At 44.7% G+C, this 21,575-nt stretch overlaps 1 protein-coding gene across 12 annotated transcripts in view; it reads right to left on the minus strand.

The window, feature by feature from the left end:
* The window catches only part of LOC122711319 (potassium voltage-gated channel unc-103), a 112,118-nt gene that overhangs the window by 39,226 nt on the left and 51,317 nt on the right, over positions 1-21,575 (minus strand). For 11 of the 12 annotated variants that reach the window (XM_043929973.1, XM_043929976.1, XM_043929972.1 and 8 more), the window contains 3 exons: positions 21,488-21,556; positions 19,451-19,575; positions 19,274-19,354 (listed from right to left, as the gene is read on the minus strand). In XM_043929973.1, the coding sequence (XP_043785908.1) occupies positions 19,274-19,354; positions 19,451-19,575; positions 21,488-21,556 (275 nt within the window). The remainder of the gene's footprint in view (positions 1-19,273; positions 19,355-19,450; positions 19,576-21,487; positions 21,557-21,575) is intronic. The other variant, XM_043929968.1, reaches the window with a different exon arrangement.

A 21,575-nucleotide genomic window follows, 5' to 3' on the forward strand; every position in this document is an offset into this window, starting at 1 on the left:
CTCGAACGAATCGAGAACAGTTTGTTGTTGTGCAATCCTTTGTAAATCTTCTTCTTTCATAACATATTTTAAGATTACACGTGTACGTTTAAAGTATCAGCAGTATTGAAACAAGTTTTAAATACCACTGATACGAAACCATCCCACTGAATGGCGTACCGGTATTCTTAGAGCCTAAGAACTTTACGTAAGAGCTAATCCCTCGTGATGGCCTCTTTTAAAACAAGCACCAAATCCGAGAATACAATTCTCTATTCCACCAGAGTTTCCATTTCGTGTAATACGATCTCTGCGATCGGTGACACGACCGATACGAGAAATCTAGAAACGAATTTTTCCGCCCTGGTAAATCTCCGCCACGCGTATTTATCAAAAAAAAAAAAAAAAGAAAAAAAGAAAATCGAATATAAAATTTCCGAAACACTCTCATCCCATTTCCTCGGAATAATATTTCGCTCGCTTTTAAAATCGATTCTCTAATTGATCGAAACTAATAAATATCCGAAAAATCTGTATCTCCTCGTTCGATGAAAAGAAGAAATGAAATGAATTCGACAAACAACTTATCTCTGCTTTCGAAAATTCCTTGTTCGCCGCGAACAAAAAAAAGAGAGAAAGAAAAACGAAAAAAGGAAGAAGAAGACGAAGAAGAAGAAGAAGAAGAAGAAGACAAAGAGTAATTTGCCGGGACGAGGATGGAGGAAAAATATTATAAAGATATTTGAGAAGCACGCGAGAGAAGTGGGCCTTAATTAATGCGGTAAACATCTTAATCAACTACTAAGAATACCTCTGCCGTGAGAGCACCCTTCAACGGCTTGGTTTGCGGCCCTCCGTTCTCCAGTAAGAGACTCTTGGTACTACCACCCTTGACCCTGACGCTGCTCCATCTCTGTCGCGGCACATCGGTCACCCTTTCGCTCCTCTCCCCCTCCTTGAGCGATCCACCTTTGACACGCAGCGCGCCGAGGACCGCGGGCGCCACAGGGACCTCCAATTGCCCCAAGAGATGCTCCGACATCGCTCGAGGGGACTTGATGCAGGTCATAGTCGTCGGGGCGAGCGTGTTTGCCGAGGATACCGACTTCACCAACAGATCCTTCCCCTCCCTCGTCCACGACGTGATCTTTCTGCCGAGGGACAAAGTGGTGGGCGCGGAGGCGGGCTTGGCCGACGATAGATCGACCCCCAGCCTCTCCTTCCCCACCGGTAACTCGTCGCTACCGTGGATATCCTCCGCCGGTGATTTTACCGTCGACGAGCTCGACGAGGTGACGCGCTCGCGTACGCCCAACAAACGATCAACACCACCGACCGCCCAATGTTCCCTGTTGCTCGTCGACGACGAGGCGCCGGTGGCGGCGGCGGCGGCGGCGGCGGCGCCTACGATCCTCCTTCTCGCGCCAAATCTCGTCAATCGGTTCCGGCACACTGTCAACGGGGTTCTCACTCCCTCGATCAGCGCGTCCCTCTCCTCCGAGGACAACTCGCTCTCCTCTTGGAAGTCGGACGAGGTGCTGTCGCTTATCCTGCTCGGGTAGCCGCGATAACCACCGCCCCCCTCCCTCCTACCGTCCAGCCAAACGTTGTCGACGACCACGGGGCGACGGGGCGCCAACGCTTCGAGATCGCGATCGTACGAGGACGAGCTGGTGGTTGTGGTGGTGGTAGTGGTGGTAGTTGTTGTTGTTGTTGTTGTTGTGGTGGTGGTGGTGGTGGTGGCGATAGTTGCAGCTTCCGCGAATACCCTCGCTGTGCCGTTGGTGGACGTCGACTTGGCCAGGAAGCCCAACTTCCTCCGGGATTCCTGGTGGCCACGGTGAGGAGGAGGGGGTGGCGGGGGAGGAGGTGGAGGAGGAGGCGGAGGAGAAGCGTTCTCTGCCTCGGAGGATGCCCACGAGGACGATTGACGACGACGACGATGACGATCGCCACGATCGCGGCGCTTCGCCCGCGGGGAACGCTCCGACAAGCTTAACCCCCCGTACGATTCCTCCTTCGGCCAGGATCGGCCGCCCTCGTCCGAGACGCTGGACTCGGCGACGCTCGAGCCTTGCCGTTTCGCCGACACGGAGGGCCTGAGCGGGATCTGCTTCCTCCTTATCACGACCGGTGGCGGCAGACGATTGGCGGTCTGAGGCCGGCCAGCCGCCTCCAATTCACCTTTCACCGATCTCAGTGCTATCTGCTCTTCCCTCGAGGACAATCCCGGAGGCTGGGACTTGGACAGTTTTTCCTTGAACAGCTGAATTTTGGCGGAGTGTACGGTGACCTATTTCGCACTCGGATATTCCCTCCTCCCACGATCAGCTGATCCTGACCTTTTTTATCTCCCTCCGTTTATCTCTCGGTTCGTTGATCGTATACAAGCGGATCAACGAATCTAATCTTTCCTTTCCTCTTTCTGTTTCTTCTTTTTTCCTTTTTCTTTTTTTTTTTTTTTTTTTTTTAGCTTTTCTTTTTAGCTCCTCCAAAGGGGGGAGCAAATACAAAAGGTGCGTTTCTAATATAGGCTAATACTTCTTTTTGAAAGACAGTTGGGTACACGCATACACATATATATATATATATGTACATATATGTACATACACTCACACACACATACACACACGGTTCACCGTTCCGGCTGCGAATGCTCGATGGGCTCGCCGGCAACTAAAATTCGATCCAATCTTTTTCTCTCTAATCGATATATATATATATGTACGTTATATATATATATATATTTCTAATCTGTATGCGACACGTTTGAAAGGAACACGTGGATCCCTCGATTTGTGCTTCAGATTCGTGCGCGTTAATCGTCGTGCTTATCAACCGGATGCGTGCACGTTCACACGGTTCGATTTTTTTTTCTTTTCCTTTTTTTCTTTTTTCTCTTCTTCCTCTATATTTTCTCTTTTCCTTTTTCCCCCACTATATACGTATATATATATATACATTCATCGACTCGTATCGATCACGAATCAAAATGAAATACACTGGTTCACCGATATAATGTAATTGTTCCTCACTTACGACAGGCCTCTCTGTCTAGCCAATGCAAGTTACGTAGTAGCACGGTAAAAATCATATCCGTTGGTGGCATCGTCGTCTCAAGCCCCGTTGATCATTGGACAGATCGACGAGTAATTCGTTCGTTCGTTCGTTCGTTCGTTTATTTTATTTTATTTTATTTTACTTTAATTTATTTTATTTGTTTCTTGTTTTCTTAAAACGTCGGTATATAAAATGTAAAAGGGTCGTTGACTTAAACTTAACTGTTAATCACCCTCCTCGATCTTCAAACTTCGAGATTCGATACGTGATTAGCGATTAATTAATAATTAGCAATTAGTAATACATAATGGATGGAACACGACGACAGTCTCAGTTGGGAAAAAAAGTGACTTTCTCAATTGTCAGTCTCGATCACGATTATTATTATTTTTTTTTTTTTTTTGTTTCGTTACTTATATTGCTCCTCTCCTCTCTCGCGTTCTCTGTTGCAGCATTCAACCTCCTTCTCCCCGCCCGTCCGTCTCTCTTTCTCTTTCTCTCTCTCTGCCTTTATCTCCGTCCTTCTCCCCCACTCCTCCCCGTGTTCAGCTCGCTCTCGTCTTTCAGGGAAATATTGCGCAGTGCGCAAGGACGATATCGCGAAAAAGGAGGAAAAAGCGGAGGAAAAACAATCGAGCTTCTCTCTCTCTTCCACGATCTTTCTTCCCTTTCTTCGTTTTCCTTTCCCCCGTCACCTCTTCTCTCCGCCCAGCTGTTCCTTCCTCGGACAACGACACGGGAAGAGAAGATCGACGGATGTATCGTATCGGATAAAACCGTACCAGCGATACAGTCTCGAAAACGCGAAACTTTCAAACTCGTTTCATCCACGAGCGTGACGTTCGTCGGAACGAGAAGACGACGCGATACACGGATCCACCGCGAGAAAAGCCTTCGATGGATTTGGCACCAGTTAATACCGAGCAATCTTTCACGGATACGCGAGATTCCATCGTTTAGGAGCGACCGATCGACCGACCGACCGACCAACCAACACCGTGTCGAAAATACGGTTTCCTGGTGTCCTTGTTGTTTCTCCGCTCTAGTCCAAGGCTAACCAATGATATCGCGAAATCACCAAAGGCGATCGATCTACCCTCTCCGCCCCCTCCTCTCTCTCTCTCTCTCTCTCCCTATCTCTCTCTCTCACTCCCCCTCTCGACGCGATCGAAATGTCGCTGTGCGCTCGAATTGCGTGGTCGATCACCGATTCACTTCTGGACGAGCAGTCGTTCTCTGTTTCGTCATTCGCGCGCGTGATACGAGGGGAACGGACCGATCTCACGACACTATCGAACCAGCACCGATCTCGCCGTACATCCCATACTCGACGTCCCGTTCGACGTGCGTCAATCTACGACCCCGAGCCACTCGCATCTTTCACTCGCGGAAGCAAGGACACACTTCTTCTTCCTCCTCCTTCTCCTTCTCCTCTTCTCCTCCTCCTTCTTCCTCTTCTTCTTCTTCCTCTTCCCCACGAGGATCACAATCACGGCCACGGATCACACCTCGCGTTCGCTCGCCTCGTTCCAATGGACTGGCTGGTTGTTGCTAATCTCGCGTGTTGCTCCGCTGCTGCTGTCCACTGCCTGATCGGACGCGAAACGACGCGGGAACGTTGCCTACGAGCGAGTCCATATTCCCGTGTGTCGTCGATAAACAACCACGATCCCCAAGCGACAGCACTTCGGTCGGCCCGACCAAGAGTCTCTCTCTCTCGTTTCACAGCCTCGCGATAACGATAGGAAGGGAGGACTCCTCTCCTCTCCCCTCCTCTTTTCCTTCCTCTTTTTCCTCTTCCGAGAGCACGGGTTCCTTATCCGTAGCCGACGAACGAACGCGCGCGCCAAGTCGTTTTAGTATTAACCACACACTTTCAACGAACGTCGAGATGATCTCGGGCGCAGCTGCACGCAGCAGGGTATCTCATGTTGGCCTGGCGAGCTCTCTCGTCGAGCCAGGCAAGGCTCGTTTCGAAAACCAGGTTAAGGGAGGCTCGAGGACGCTGTGGAACGGGCGCGTCCGCGGCCCCAGCTCGTCTCCACTCGTTTCGTGGCCGACATTTCGGCTGTGTCCTCCGCACCCGTCCTCGCCGCACCGCGAGAACCTCTCTCTCTCTCTCTCTCTCCCCCTCCCTCCCTCCCTCCCTCCCTTCCTTTCTCTCTCTCTCTCTCTCTCTCTCTTTCTCCGGATAGGGCCCCCGATCCAACCAATCACCGCGTACACCCCATACGCGTCCCGAAACGAGCGTTGGCCGTGTTCCACGTCCGCGTCGTCGTGCTCGTCGTCGTCTCTACCTGGCCCTTGGTGCAGCGTGCGTCTAATGGTGCGCCGCTCTCTCCCGTCCCAGAGGCGACGTGAGCGTCGTTTTCCGATGCGCGCCACCGCCGCCGCCGCCGCCGCCGAGCCGCCGACCACGACCCACCTGTGCTTACGCTTATTGATTCGCGCCACTGCCGGCCAGCGTTGACGCCGCCTATGCGCCTGTGCGCCCCAAGATTCTGCGCGCCCGGACACCCGCTCCCATTCGACTGCACGTCGTGCAGTCGCGCGCTTCTCTTCCCTTCCTTCTTCCTTTCTTCCCTCTGCTCTTCTTCTTCTCTTCCCCAGCTTCTCTTCTCCGTCCTATATCTCTTTCGCTTTCGTCTTCCATCCCCTTTTGGACGATATATCGCGCTTTCGACGTGGATCTCGCACGACTGCCACGAGTTTGGCGAGGTTAGCGAGGTTATTGTTACAGGGAAGGGGGGAGGAGAGAAGAAGAAACGATGGAGAAAGATTATGCATTCTCGCCGCTTTCCCACCCTCGATCTTGTGAAAAGGTTAGAGGCCACGCTCGCTCTTCGCCCACTTTCCGACTCTGCCCTACATTCTCTTGCCTTTGGAACGTCTCGAGATTTCCGAGAAGGTAGTTGGCTCGCGATCCTTTAGTCCGTCTCTTTCTCACTCTCGGCCGAAGGGGATATTTATATAAGCGGAAGTATCGAAAGAGAGACACGAGGAAGCTCCCTTCTTCTTCTTCTTCTTCTTCTTTCGATTCTTTATCGACACGTTCTTTTTTCTTTTCTCTAAACTGGAACTCGTCCCTTCGTCGCAGAGTTCGTCAACGAAGCGCAAAGTTCTCTATGCGAGAACCGTAAACTTAGCCGCGTCCCATTTTTAATCTCATCGATCCTTCTTCCTAAACGGCCCCATCTCGCCACGCATTTTTCGATCTAGAGCTCCGCTCTTTTTTTCTTCTTCCTTTTCTTCTTCCATCCACCCCCTCTTCGAGGGATGGATGTCCTCTCCCTTCGATCGGATGAATGTTCATTCAAGCTGGCCTAGATTTGTTTCCCTTCTCCTTTCTGTTTCTTTTTTTTTTTTTTCCTCCCTGCTTCCTTCCTTCCTTCCTTTTTTTTCTCTTCTCTCTAAGAGAGATCACAGCGATATGCATATTTCGAAAGTTCGTAGTATCGTCGTAGTTTGAGATTCGTGCAGCTTTTATCGGACGGAGGACTTTTGTCTTGCTTGAAAAATATTCTGGGAGTTGTGTGTGTATATATATATATATATCTGTGTGTGTGTGTTGATTCAAGACGTTGCTCTAGGCTGCGGTGTTTCTGCGACGCTTTGTGTCTTTAAGTCCTCTCTCTTTTCTTCTTTCTTTCTTTCTTTCTTCCTCCCCCCCTTTTCGGCTTTTATTCGAATACCTTATATTCCCTATCCTTTTCCCCGCTTAATTCCCCGATTTAATTATCGAGCGAGATGAAAAGAATTCGGAAATATTAATTTAACGGAGAGCCATTGTATCGCGATCGATCGGTTTAATCGGTGCGATTTCCTTCCTTCCTTTTTTGTTTCGCCATCCCTCTTCCACCTCCGCCCTTTGATTAACGATCCATTCCAAACACTTAAGCAGCTCTGTATCGTACCGAAGAATCCTCTTATTTCACGCTTCTTATCGCGGGTAAACTTCTTTAAAACCCGTGTGACGAAAATGTGTGCCTCGTTTATCCCGTCCTCCGTTTATCTCCGGATGGATGGTTGTTGTAAAAAAAAAAAGAAAGAAAGGAAAAAGAGAATACATCGACGAAAAATTATTGGAAGGGTATAAAGGAGATATGATTCGTCTGATGAAACTACTCGGTCACTTCCAGTTTCTCCTCCCCCCCTCTCTCTCTCTCTCTATTATTTTTACTCCCTTTTTGTCTCGATCGTATTTCATTGGCGCGTGAAACTACGGATATACCGCAGCAACATCCGATCGGGCGAGATTCGAGATTTTTCTCACCGTTTCTTTCGGGAATATTCGATCAACAACAACAACAACAATTGTATCGAGTGTACTCATAGATTTACACGTATGTTCGTGTAAAAAGTTTTAAAACAAGCGTACGACTTGCGGAATAAAACTCATAAATTTTTTTTTACAAACGCTCCAGTTTTCTAACTACCCAATATCTAACCCCTATTACTCTCCGCGAATCGGTTTATGGCGTCCGAGTTTCGCACGAGATGTTGGTTCGCATCTTGGACCAAGCCAACTCACGCAAACTCCACTTTCCGTTTTCTTCATCGAACCATATTCCCCCTCCTCCCTCCTCTCCTTCTTCGATAATTTTATTCAAACGATCATTCGATTATTTTTCTTCTTCCCTGCTGCTTCACAACGTTTTATATATATATATGATTCCTATAAGGATCTTTTCGATTTCGAAGCAGTTTGAAAAAGTTGCAAAGTCCCGGACCGTCGCATCACCTTTAAATTTCCGTCTCATCACGTACGCTCGTTATCTTTCTCTCTCCTCGGGCGAGAAGTGTTCTTGTGAATCAATCGAAACGTAGCGTTGGAACACACACTCAATACCTACAGTATACACACCCTTTTCGTTTTCACTTGTGATCGCTCAATATTTGCCCACTAGACCAATCGTGATCCAATTTCCTCGCATCTTTTGCCTTTAGTTACGAGCCTATATATAACTGCGTATAACCGTACGATGTCTTCGATGCTTCGATTCTATCCGCCAATGCGTTATTCGTTTCCATCCGGTTTGATTAATTCGAGCGTAACCGCGGATGGAGAAAACGGGGATCTATTCGTTTCGGGATTAAAATCGGGAGTAAATCGATTTCCATGGTGTTGATCGAACGGAAATTCCTTACGGTTAATCAAATTCTTCTTCAAAATTGATCGGGAATTAGTCGTTGGCCTGACGTGAAATTCTTGTTGAAATATATTATATATAATATATTGTTATTAATAATAACAAATGTTGATATATTATATATATAATATATTGTTCGAGATATTAAATAGAGTAGGAGGAAACTTTTTTTCGTTTGGAACTACTATTTTTATTTAATTCGAGCAAAGTTTACCAGAAATCTTACACATATATTTTATTTAAAAGTTCGAAATATCACGTGATTGAGATTTCATCTTTCTAAAAATTCTTTCCAACTTTTCATAAAATTGGGAATACAATGAAATTCGTTTGAAATACTTCGATGTAGAAAAGTTTCCGTTTTTAGACGCCTCAACTTTAAAAGAAGAAAAGAAAATTCAACGCAGGATCTTTCAATTTTCCTCATCATCAGGAGCAAGATTTCTATTTCTAATACAACATCTCAATTTTCTCAAAAAAAGGAAGAAAGTTCATTTTTTCTAAAATCCTTCCGCAAATCTTCAACATCCTCTTTAACAATTACCTACTACCCTACTACCCCCTCTTCTTCCATTCGAAAACGAATACAAGAAAACCTTTCGACACAGGCTTCCCCCAAAAGAATATATCTTTATCTCGCTCGACAAAACGACCGATTGAAACAGCGAATAATTCCATTTTTCTTTTTTTTTTCCCCCACCCCAAGAAACTCGGCTGTATGAGGCGCAGTCATTCGTATTTCCATTGCAAATTAAACGCGGTCCCAATTAAATTACAACGACAACTCGTCCTGTCAATGCTCGCGTCGACGTCGTCGAAACGCATAAATCACGCGATCTGGGTCGACCAGTCGCGGCTGACCTTGCCAAAGTGGCGGCTGCGAAATCCGGAAACATCGATAAGCGGTAACCCAATTCGGGTTCGGCGGATACGCAGAACTTATTATTATTGCACCCTTACCCATCAACTTCTCCTCAACACGAGTGGGATACACGAGTATTTTATCGCTTTTTGCCTTACACGATGCTAACAGGATTTCGATCCAAGCGATTCGTCGGTTTTATCCTTGGCGATTCTCGTTTATTATTGATCGCATATTATCGCTCGAAAGTTTAGTCGTTTTCGAGAGCTTTGACAGAGATTTGAGATGAGATACTTTAGCCCCGAAAATGGGTCGTCATCGAAGATGTTAAACATCGAGAGAGAAGATTTACGTTGAAATGGTTAAAAAAAAAAAAGAAAGGGGGGAAGGAATTTCTTGGAATAAAATAGCAGCGTGATCTGAAATATCGATGGCATTAGAGTTTATTCGAGTTTAAGCGATATTGTGATTTTTAAAATTTAAGGGAAGGGGGAATATTCTCGATGCTGAATATATTATGTCTGCGAACCCGTTCCTCTTGTAAATCTTTTCCTAAAGTGACAAAGACAAAGCGACTTACTCGACGAAAGTTGTCGTGTTCACGAGGACGTCTATCGCAAGACGAGAAGACTCTCGTCGAGTCTCGCTTTCGTGTCGCTTTCAGGGTGTAGATAAGTTGAGGAAATTAACGAGTTTCTTCTCGAGATTGATTACGTGTAAAATCTTTACGAAACGTGTCAGGAACAATTATAAATCTTATCATCGACAAGATGATTTTGCGAGATGTGTATTCTTAATTACTATAATGTAACCCTTGTTTAACCCTTATATCTCGCTTATCGTATCACGCGATATTTAATAGTTTAATAATAAGTTATATGAATAAACGATATATCGTCATCGAATATTACAGAATTTGGACGTAATAAAATCTCAATTGGATCCCCATATAAAGGGGGAGAAATATTATTATTTAAAACCAATGCGATCGCGGTGAAAAATGGCTCACCTGTTCAGCACGCGGCCTAATCTTCTCCTCCTGCTCCTTGGTGAGGTCCTCGACGAGATCGTGGAGGAGCCTGATGTCTTGGGGGCTGGGGGAATCGACCCTGCCAGCCCCCACGCTCATCGCACTGTGGGGCGCCAGTTCACAAGAGTCACCAACCTCGCCCTCGGTACCCTTCTCGCTATCCTCCTCCCACCCCTGATCTTTCTCGGACCACCCCTGCTCACTGTCGGTCACCCTTTCGTCGTCATCGCTCATTTAGAGCATTCGAGCAGCTTTCACGATCTCGGACTCTCACAACACTTTTTCCCACCAACGATATGCAACAGTTTTCGAAACGAGGGATCTACTCGAGCATTTCGTTTACCGATTAATTCATTAATTATTAATTAATTCTTCTTCACAATCTCTTCCGCTTCTCTTCGATATCGATATTATTTCGTTGCGAAGAAAAACATTTCGATTCCTATCTCTTTCTTTCTTTCTGTTTCTCTTCTTTTTATTAGTATTTCTGTATTTCTATAAATTCAAACTCTTTTCGAACATGGTCAAATTCCCTTGTGCTTCGTATGCAAATATTTAACAAATCCAAACTTGGTTAAGTTGCACATAGACTTATATTTTATCGATATATATATGTGTGTGTGTATATATATATATATATTGTACAGGATATCTTCAAAAAATTTACTCGACTGAACAAAATTCCCTCGATTTAATTGACTGAGTAACTCCCTTCTTCGACTGTCATCGAACAACACTTCTCTATCCGCGCGAGAGATTCTTACAAAGATTGTCACAATGTCCCGTAGGAATCGGCGCGCTGCGAGGTTTCCGGCTTATTGTCGAGTTGAGCAGTGATCGTGCACAGAACACTTGAGGAGGATCGAAGCGTGTCTTTAAACGCCGTCGATACACGCGGCTGTCTCTCCTCCACCTCCTCCTCCTCTTCCTCCTTCTCCTCCTCCTCCTCCTCCTCCTCCTCCTCCTCCTCCCTTAACGAGGATCCTCATTTTCCTCGAAAAGAAAAAGTGTGCGTGTACAACGGCCTCGTACAGTTCCGTTTCGTCGCACTCGATTATCAAAACTCGATCCTCCGCTACGCACCCCTGCTACGCAACCGACCGATTCTCGTCATCGTTCTCGAACCGCATCGCACTGGAATCGTTCCGCGTATCGAATTTCCCGCGTGGACGAGGCTCCACTCGCCCGACTTTCCGCGGAGGGCATTGCGTCCCGTGCAGGCAACACGCGCGCCACTGCACGCGTCCCCGGTGCACGCGGCGGCCACCCTCGAAATATACCACCCTCGATTCTGCGCGACGTGGCCGGCCTCGCCGCACACGAAAGTGGGATCCGAGCTGAGGAATAATGTAACGCGCCACCGCTGCTTGTGCACGAAGGGGAGGAGGGTATAGCACGGGTGGGTGGTGGTGGGTTGCACGAAGGCAAGGACGAAGCGAGTCATTGATGCGGCTGTGACCTTGTGGTCGATCGCCTCGCGTGGAAAAGGGTGAAATAATTTCGAGGGGGAGAGCCTATCGACGAGATCGTTGGAGAAGGGGGAGTCTTTTTTCCTCCTCCTCCTCTTCTTCTTTTCTTTTTCCCCTTTCTCTTCGAGGAAAGAAAGATCGATGGTGGATCGAGTCGATTATTAATGGATGTTGTTTGGTAGTGTGTAACCTTGTCTACGGCGCGAAGGAAGGTTGTTTTCGTGTAGGGGAGGATCGAGCTAGGGGTGATTAGCGTATTTATTTTTGATCACAGTATCGATATCGGTGGGCGATATTTGTGAAACGATGCATTATTCGATCTTGTTTGTTTGGGAAACGTTATTTTTGATGGATTGTTTTTGAAACGGAGAAGGAGAGGTGGTACAAAGGATTGGACGGTGCGCGTAATTTAAAGCGAATAATGATTTTATATATATATATATAAAACTACTCGAGCATTGACATTGAGATTGATGGAATAATAATTGACGTGGAGGAATAAATGTTTTAAATGGCTATAGTCGGATTCGATCGGAGTAGTTTCCACGAGGGATGCAGTGTTCTATCGATTTTTCGAAAACTCGTGTTAACCTTGTGCAATATTTCCTGTCACGCGGAATAAAGCTACCATTCTAGTGTATCTACTGCTATTAGACATGGTGACGACAACGCGCTATAAAAATTTAAGAAAAAGAATCGCGATTGAAAATCTCGCGTTGAAATAGAAAACAAAACGCAGAGAAAAAAGAAGAAGGGAGGAAAATACATCACAAGTTGTGCCGAAAAACAAATGAAAACACAAAATCTCGAACCACTCGAGGAAAAAAGACAGGAGTCCCATAATCGATAACGGAGCAAAAATATTCATCGAAATTATTCAGAAGATTATTCTATCTTCGAAAATAAAAAATTCGATCCACCATCCGGGTCAGGGCGCGAGATTCGACCACTTCAACTACGTGGCACCATTGTCAACCATCGAGTTCGACTCTTCGACCGATCCAGGTTAACCGGTTCCAGCTTATATAAGGGAGAGACTCGATACCACACTGTTCCCCGTTTCTCGATTATTTGAATGCAACGGATTGTGGGCGGAGGACACACAAAAGAGAAACATTTTTCCACCCACCCACACTCCCCCCCCCCTCCATGCAATCGCATATCTGGCTCCGGTTACCAAGGTGTCTTCTGGGTCGAGATATATTTTGGCAGGTGGCCCGCGCTTCCGATGGAGGGCATTGATTTTATCCGCCAAAGGAAAGCGGACCTTCCTTCCTTTTATCCACGATGATGGGGATGGCATTTCGCATGTGCCCTCCGCGATTCTCTCTAAATGTGCGCGCACTACTCTCGACTCTCCTCCCTTTCCCCAACACCCAATCAACACGCCTATTTAGCATCCTCGTTAGGGCCGAGTATCGGCCGAGAACTCGTTCGTGTCCTTCCCTCCCCCTGCCCTACATTTCCGTGTTCCGGCCGTCACCGTGGGCGCGCCCATTTTGAATCCTGTACACCCTCGTTGAATTTAAACGGGGTGAGATAATTGGACGACGAATACTGAGAAATTTCGAACATTTAACGATATTCCCGATATCATGCGGGCGTGGAAAAATTTTGAAATTTTTACCGATCGAGGAAAGCAGGATTTTGCTCGATCGAAATTATTACGGTATACCGATCCTCAATTGCTCGGTTTTCGATTTTCGAATTTCGAAGTTCGGTGGATAGAACCGGTTCGAGAGTGATGTAAAACCGATAACGCGTTACCGTAGACGATAGTATGCCGATAGTAATACCGATAATGCGCGGTTATCGATTCTTAATGTCGCAACCGATAGACCGATAATCTGGAACGTGGTATTCCCTTTGCGTCGACCAAGGAAACTTGACTCGCGAACGGATCGAACCAACCGGGAAATTACCGCCATTTTGTTAGCACCGAGCGCTCGAGCACGCGAACGCTCCAAGCACGTGGGGAATGCGAGCGATGGTGCGACGCAATCACGAGCTTCTCAAAACTTGCTTGCTCCAAGGATCCCAAGGTGAACGCGAATAATACTCGATCGATGAAATCCAACTACTACGATCAATTTTCACTCAACTCGTCGAAACGCGGTTTGGACCTTGAGAGAGAAAGAAAGAAAGAGAGAGAGAGACGCGCGGTTCAAACCAAGCAGGGTCTCGTCTACTCCCCCTCGAAACATTTTCGGACGCGGTTATACTATAAAAGAATAAAACTTTTCGAAAATCCAGAATGCACAATAAACACAACACGATCGACGACACGAACGAATTCCACCATATATATATATATATATACTTCAACCTTCGAAATTACCCTTTCCAAACCTCCCTCGTTTCCTTCTCCCGTGCGAATCGATCGATGATCACGACCTATCTCGAGCCAACGTCCAATCGAGGATGACACACGAGCGGAGAGTGCGATTCGCCGGTATCCGACAAACCAACGCTCTTCGCTCTTCCTTTTTCCTCCCCCTCCCCCTTCCTCGTGATTCCAAAGGGGTTGACAACTCGCCACGTAACTCGTCACGATTTCCTTTCCGATTCTGTCATCGATCGAACGCGATCCAACGATTCGGATTAACCATTCCTGGACACCACTCGATAATCTTGTGCGCGTGAATCTCTCTCTCTCTCTCTCCCTCCCTCTCTTTTTCTCTCTCTCGCTCGCTCGCTCGCTCGCTCTCTGTTTTTCCTCGACCCTCCCTCGATCCAACCTCCCTTTTTCGCTCATCGGGAAATGAAACGCGCGCCATCCCCATTCTCGTTGGACGAGAAACGATGATCGCTTCGATCGTGGAACACGCGTTCACGCGCAGCCCGGCCTTTTTTTCAGTCTTATTAATTCACCGTTTACATGTGCTCTCTGCGTTCCTTCGATGTGGACGGAGTGGCGACGGTGTAACCTGCCGGGCAGGACGGGGGATACTGCGACACTGACAATAGCGCCTTCTATCGGCGAGCCTCTGCCAGCCACCCCTCCTTTGCCTCGTCCCTCGAGCACACCTTCCTCCGCCATCGCTCCCTCTCTCTTCGACCAACGCCAACGCTATATACCATATATCCCTCTCTCTCTTTTACCGCTCGTCGGTGTATCCGTCTTTCACCCTCGCTCGTCCGTGTCTTTCTTCCGGGATCGCCTCGCTTTCTCTCTCTCTCTCTCTCTCTCTCTCTCTCTCCCCTCTTTGCTTTTGTTTCTCTTCCCCTCTCCTCTTTCTTTCTTTTCTTTCTTTTTTCTTCCCTTCTCTTCTCCTTCTTCTGCTTCTGCTTTTTCTCTTGGATATTGGGTTTTATCGAGATATTCTTTCTGGCCAGAGATGTTAATATAGATTGTGTGTCTCTTCCCTTCGTTGGAAATTTGTCACAGTCTTTTCTTTTTTCTTTCTTTGAAACAACTATTTTTATTATATTTTTATGGGATTATACCGTTTTAACTGTTCTTTTCTCCGTCGTCCGATTAATGCAACGTTCGTTCCACTGTCCTTTTCACTGTCGGTTCAAAGTGAGAGGGATATCTTTTCTTCTTCTTCGATTCGAGGATTGGTTTTCGTCTCTCCCTTCTTGTTGCACACTTTAATCCATTGCTGTTTCATTGTCATAGCAATATTGTCGATGTTGTCACTCGCTTTTAACTCGAGACAATCTTTATTCAGAGTGATGTAATTACAAGATAATATCTCCTAGTTAATTAATCCAGCTTTTAAATTTCGCGGACAATTTTTTACGGTTCAGGGATAACAAACGCGGTTTAAGGGGTTATTTTTCTTTCTTTTTTTTTTTTTTTTTTNTTTTTTTTTTTTTTTTTTACAAAGATTATCCCATTACACGCTTCGATTATTCGACGTTATAACGAAGCGTGTAACATTTTTCTTATGCAAAATCTTATTCTTTTAACGCATCGATTAAATAATTTAAGAATCTCTGCAATCTCGATCAAAGAATTGAAAAGAATATACAATTTCCAAAAACCAAAATTTTCGATATATGCAATGTTTAAAAATGAGAAGAGAAAAATTTACAAACATCATTAGCGTAAACGTTCCCACAAATAGATAGAATTGCATCGTCTTATCCCCCTCCCCCTTTTTTTTTTAATTACTTAAAAACATTACGATACAGTGGAATTTCGTTTTCTCTTCGATTCGAGGGACGAATAATTTTCAACAACGGGACAAATGGGATTGTTTCTGCGGTTATTAAAGGAATTGCCGAAGATCGGGGAACCCTTTGTCGCCGGGAACAATAGGCGTGTCTTTAATCCGGCGTAATAGTTTCCGCGACATCGTGGTAACAACGTTGCTCGAGACCTGTGACGGGGAAAAGAGGCGCAGTATCGGTTATCGATATTGGCGGCTTCGAGCCCGCCCGATGTAAATAGCTTCAGCAACGACGACGAGCTTGACCGATTGAATGTCGTCGGGGCGAGGGAAAGAAGAAACCGATTCTGTCCGCATTTCGGACTCGAACCGTCTCCGCATCGATCGAATCGAAGATTCACGAGGAAGGAATATCGCGACAAATTGATACCATTAAGAAATATTATCACAATTTATTAAGCCGATAAAGTGTGAAGCGATTTCGAGGAAACGGTTCCAAGAGTCTTCAAAGTGAAAAAGTGGAAAATCTTTTTTCCCTTTATACGTGGTAGGGGAAGAAAGATGGAAAGAAAAGGTTGTCGTCATCCAGAAAGACTTTGCGTTGCCATAACGTAATTGATCTACTTAGGAAGACGTAACGTTGCAACATTTTTCAAATTTATTCGAGAAACTCGCCATCCTTTATCAATGATAAATTCCCTTTCCTGACTCTCGTCGCATCGCTTAAGGCGATAAAATTGCCCGTAAAACTGCGGCCATACGTATCGATTACGAAAGAGTTAGTCCGCCAGTTTCGTATGCACGAAAGAAACTTTGGGAAACTCGGTTAAGGGGATGATGGAAAGATTCGATCGGCGTCAAACGATATAACAGCGAACGTCCGATCGTCGTGAAATTAACATATACACACACACACACACACACACACACACACATATATCTATATCGAAACTCCCAGCTCCCTCTCGAAAATCATCGAAACGCATCGAGTGTTTTGTTCTATTTTCATGATCCATAAACGGGTGAAAATCAAGTTTATCACTTTAATACGTGCTTGTAAATACGTGCCAAACGTGTTATTCGTGTCGAACGAGCTCTTTCTCCACGACGAGTTGAAAGTCTCGAGACGACATTTGACCCTCTACAAGTCGATAAGCGTCGTGTCGGCTACGAGGCGTCGCCGGTATTTCAAACAAGGAAAATGTTTAAAGGCCGGCGGTCCCTAAGGAGAGACCGATCGAGTGGGCTTCTCTCTATCCATCCATCCATCCATCCATCCATCCGATCCTCGGCCGAGGAGAAAAGCAATGACGAGAGCGTGCAAAGTATATGCCGGCACTTGTTCGTCGTCGAGAGACGAGAACTGCCCCCCCGAAATCTTTATTCACACGGGGGAGTGTGCGAGAGTCAACTCTTCTTACCCTCCCTCCCTCCTCTCGTCCCACGAGAGTTATAAATTATTCGGCAACCTGTCGTGTGAACCCCTCCGATATGATATCGATTTTTATAGAATCGTCACCTCTCTCGGCGAGAATTCACTCGGATAGGATCTCGCTTGGAATATTAATTAAGACAGACGGTGGTGATAATTTCAAATATCACCAACCATTTATATAATTTTTACATAACAATCGTGTTTAATTTTTAAATCAAGAGATTCCATCTTCTCGTGTCGTTTATTATTATTATTTTTGTTTTCTAGCTTGCTTTTAATTTAAATCTTATCCGGGAAGAGATTGAAATCGCGTTTAAAATATTTTATTCAGATACTCGTTTTCTTTTCCCACGTGAAAGGATGGAAGAGGGCGAAACGACAGAGGAAAATTTGCGAATTTTTCGAGAGGTAAGGGAACGCGGCATAAAATCGGCATCAATTTGTGGAAATCCAGATTGCGGGGGTATTCCCGCCCCCGGCGACTGCGGCGCAGACTGATTGGCGCCAGCCGGGGCCGCGTTACCACGGGGGTGTCATGATAAACGTCTCTACCACTCTGCCACATGATTGGCAACAATGCTGTGAATTTCGTTCGAAACAACTGTATCGCTCTTCTACGAGACCTAGAAACTATAAATAGCGATACTGGGTCAGTATTTTTCCTCGGAAAAATAACTTGCGTTCCTACGCTATGCATTTTTCTTTTTTCCTTTTTCTTCTTTTTCTTTTTTTCTTCTTTTCTTCTTTTCTTTTTTTTTTTTTTTTTTTTTTTTGAAATAACACGTAACACGCGTTTGATGCATTATAAAATATTCATTCCTTCACCCCCGAAGAATAAATATAGATGTTTATCGGGGAGAACAGGTAGTAGGATGTAATATAAAAGGTAATGTATGCATTGCACGTGATCGATAAAACAACGCAAGGGTACATCAAGCATTTTAAATGACCTACATAGAATTCCCCCTTTTCTCCTCTGCGAAACGAAATTTCTTGGCAGATAGATATAATCCAACATTATCTTTTCGCTATTTATACCATCCTTACACGGTCCCCGCCAACGCCAACGGATAAAGCGTTCCTTCAAACTCTACGGATCCTCGATTCGGATCCGCTCGCTTTTCGAAAATACGAATCGTTATTTCTGTATCTGTCCGTTATTAGAATTAATATATCGATCGTTCACAGTCTATACGAATATTGGAAATTTCATTGGGTGAAAAGGAGTTCGATCGCGAAAGATAAATATGGAGATCTTCCATTTTCAGTGATGCAAGATGAAATATGCCGGACAACGGTATGCGGTCGCCTGGGAGATGGACGCGGTGCATGTCGATCAAACGAGGCCACGAGGTGGAATAGGGGAGCGCATACGAATAACCGCACGAATAACGCTAAACATTCGAAAATATTCCACGTTTAATAAAGAGGCTTACCGAAGAAACAACATTTACGAGACAAAAATAAACCGTGTCGGAAACAAAAGCTTCGTAGAACGTTTCGCTTGGTCTCGGACGATTATTCCGTGAAACTTTGCATCCTTGGATCTTCGTTGCTTTATTAAAAAATTAAATTCGTCTTCCCTCTAAATTGAATAAGAAAACTCTCTTTTCGTCTTCTCATCACCTCTTCTAAAGAAAAAAAAAAAAAAAAAAAACCAGCCAGGAAAAGATTTTACTTTCGAAGAAACATCCTTCTTACGAGGAAAATTTTTTCTAATCTAATGCAAAACTTCCCTCCAAAAAGAATTAAAAGTTTTCTCTGGGTGAACGATGAACGATGATAATTCTACCGCCTCGTGTCAAGAATTCAAAAAGGGCGGCGAGGAAGAAAAAGAAGGAAAGAGATTAAAGGACGACGAAGAAATTTCTTCGTCTCGTCTCTGAATCGGAATTTTCTTTTCCCTCGGAAAAACTCGCATCCGCCACGATAACGCGACGTTTATTATAGAAGTCGAAAGGACTCGTGTTCACCGAGAATATTCCCCCCATGCTCCAAAGTTCCAAGACAGAGAGGACACGAGGTTTGCATATAAATTCGCACCATCCGACTTTCGCCCAACTTTTCGATAATCCCTACCCGGTTTCACGGCTTTCGTGAACTCAATCCGACCAGCTGACGATCGAGAGAGAAATCCCATTGGAATTTCCTTGCGGAAATCGTGGCTTACCTGGGCTACCTTTTCTCCCATGTTCGACGTGTGCATCGCTCCTTGGAAGTATTTCGCGGACCCGTTGTCCTGCAAGGAGAACTGCAACACGAAAATCAAGAATTAAGATCTTTTTCTTTTTTTTTTTTTTTCTTTTCTTTAAAAAATTAAATTAACAGATCGGATCGGTTTGCTCACTTTGTGTTTGATGGAATCTGGCCCCATCTGGCTGAGGGATGGCGACTTCCGGTCCTTGGACATCCGCCATTTTTGCAAGTCACTTTCGGACGCAACGCCGGGAAAGATTTTCGAATGTTTAGTTGCTAGAAATAGAAATATCGGTATCAGTAGCGGGAAATGTGAGACACTCGTTTCGCGTGTTTCACGATTATATTCGATTATCCTATTATTATCAAAACTATACTGTGTGAAATACAGGCTCGATTAAAATCAAAACTATCCAACGGTGTCTCGGAAAAAATTATTGGTAATAGTGATTATAGATCTGGCTTACTAATCTGTATATACGTTTCGCGCGTAATAACAATTTGCCAAACTTCGGTGCACAATACAATCTTTTTCCTCTTTTTTCTGACTTGTCAAAGCTTTCGAGGCGTAAGAAAGAAAGAAAGAAAGAAAGAAAGAAAGAAAGAAAAATCGATCGGGTCTAAGAGAAAACGATATTGTACGAAGATCTGAAGAGAAAGAATGGCGTGAATCAAACTCGCTTATCCATGTCTGAATAAACTTTGTCTTGTGCTAATCAAATCAATTACAACGACACGCACTATTTTCTAAAATACGATCAAAATAATATTAAGCACACATATCTCGAATGATAAATTCAAGTTGTCTATTTTACAAAAAAAAAAAAAAAAAAAATAATAACGGTTCCAACAAAAGGAATTTCATTACTGTAGAGTAGAAAGATAAAAAACAGAGAAAAGAAGAGAGTGGTGGAAAAGATATAGAGCCTACGTACGGTGTATATTTACGGAATAAGAAGAAAATAGGGTGAAAAGAAATGAAAGAAAAAAAATAAATAAATAAGGAAAACGAAACAACCGAGCCTATATCTCGATCTAAAAGCGTTGAAATAGTGTGTTCGTTATTGGGTTAGTCAATTCTGCACTAAAAGCTGCATACCTGTGAAAGAAAGATCGTTTAATTGTAAAAAATGACCGTGTAATTAATTCATAGAGATGACAATGCGATAATTTCTACTTTCTGCAAGATGATATGTGTATATAAATATATATATATATTTATAATATATATGTACGTATATAGACATGTATATGTATAGACATAAAGACAGGAAAGTATGGGAAATCTCCATTCTAACACGATGATTTGTACAATGACACAATTTGTAGTCGACCGTGATCTCCCTCCTCGAGACTATTTCCCAATATAATGTATAGGAAAAAACTTATCCGGAAATCGAACGATATAATTCATTTGAAAAGAAAGACAGGATGAAGAGAAAGCCGTGAGATAAAGAGAAAAGAAAAGAAAAAAAAAAAGAAATTCAGCCAATTTCTTTGTCCCATCGCGTGATAGAGAAGCGTAATTAACAAGTTCGTTAGCTCTCATGCTTCGATCAGCCTTCCGTACTCCATAGATTCTCTCCGTAGATAATCCCGCCTCGACGAGGATTCGTCCTCGTCACGCTTCGCCACGTAATCCTCCGCGTGAAACGATTCATTTCATTTTAAAGAATCTTGCATGTTGAATTAAATTTCGTGGCGGGGGAGTACAAAATGGCTGACCGAGCGATGCTACGGTGCTCGTCTTGTAAACAGTACAAGTGGTACACGAGAGAAGGAGAAGAGAAATGGCAAGGAGGAGGAGGAGGAGGAAAAGGGAAAAGGAGGGGTGGGAAGGTGATGCGTTGCTAAAGAAAAAAAAAAAAAAAAAAAANAAAAAAAAAAAAAAAAAAAGGAAAGAGAGTTTGACGTGGATACAGAGAGAATGTAAACGAGTAAATAAGAGCGGTATATATATATATGTATAGTAATACATAATGGAGGCAATATAGAAAACAGGCCTATGAAAGCTGAATCGGACAACGAGTTACGTTATCTGTGGAAAAAGCTCATGACCAAAAAAAAAAAAAAGAGAAGCCGCAAGCGCTTGGTAAGTTGTAAAAGGGGTGCAAACTCGCCGGCGCTCGGTCGGTTAAAAAGAAAAAACGAAAAGGGGTGGCAGACGGGCTGCACCATCCTGTTTTACCTTCCGTGAGATTATCGACTGTCGCTGGTCGTCGCTCGAGGGTGACGTGTTCGCTCCCTCGGCCCGCTACTAAAATACGTTCACTGTT

This window comes from Apis laboriosa, unplaced genomic scaffold, assembly GCF_014066325.1.
Source record: "Apis laboriosa isolate Shangri-la unplaced genomic scaffold, ASM1406632v1 scaffold16_cov148, whole genome shotgun sequence".
NCBI classification, from domain to species: domain Eukaryota; kingdom Metazoa; phylum Arthropoda; class Insecta; order Hymenoptera; family Apidae; genus Apis; species Apis laboriosa.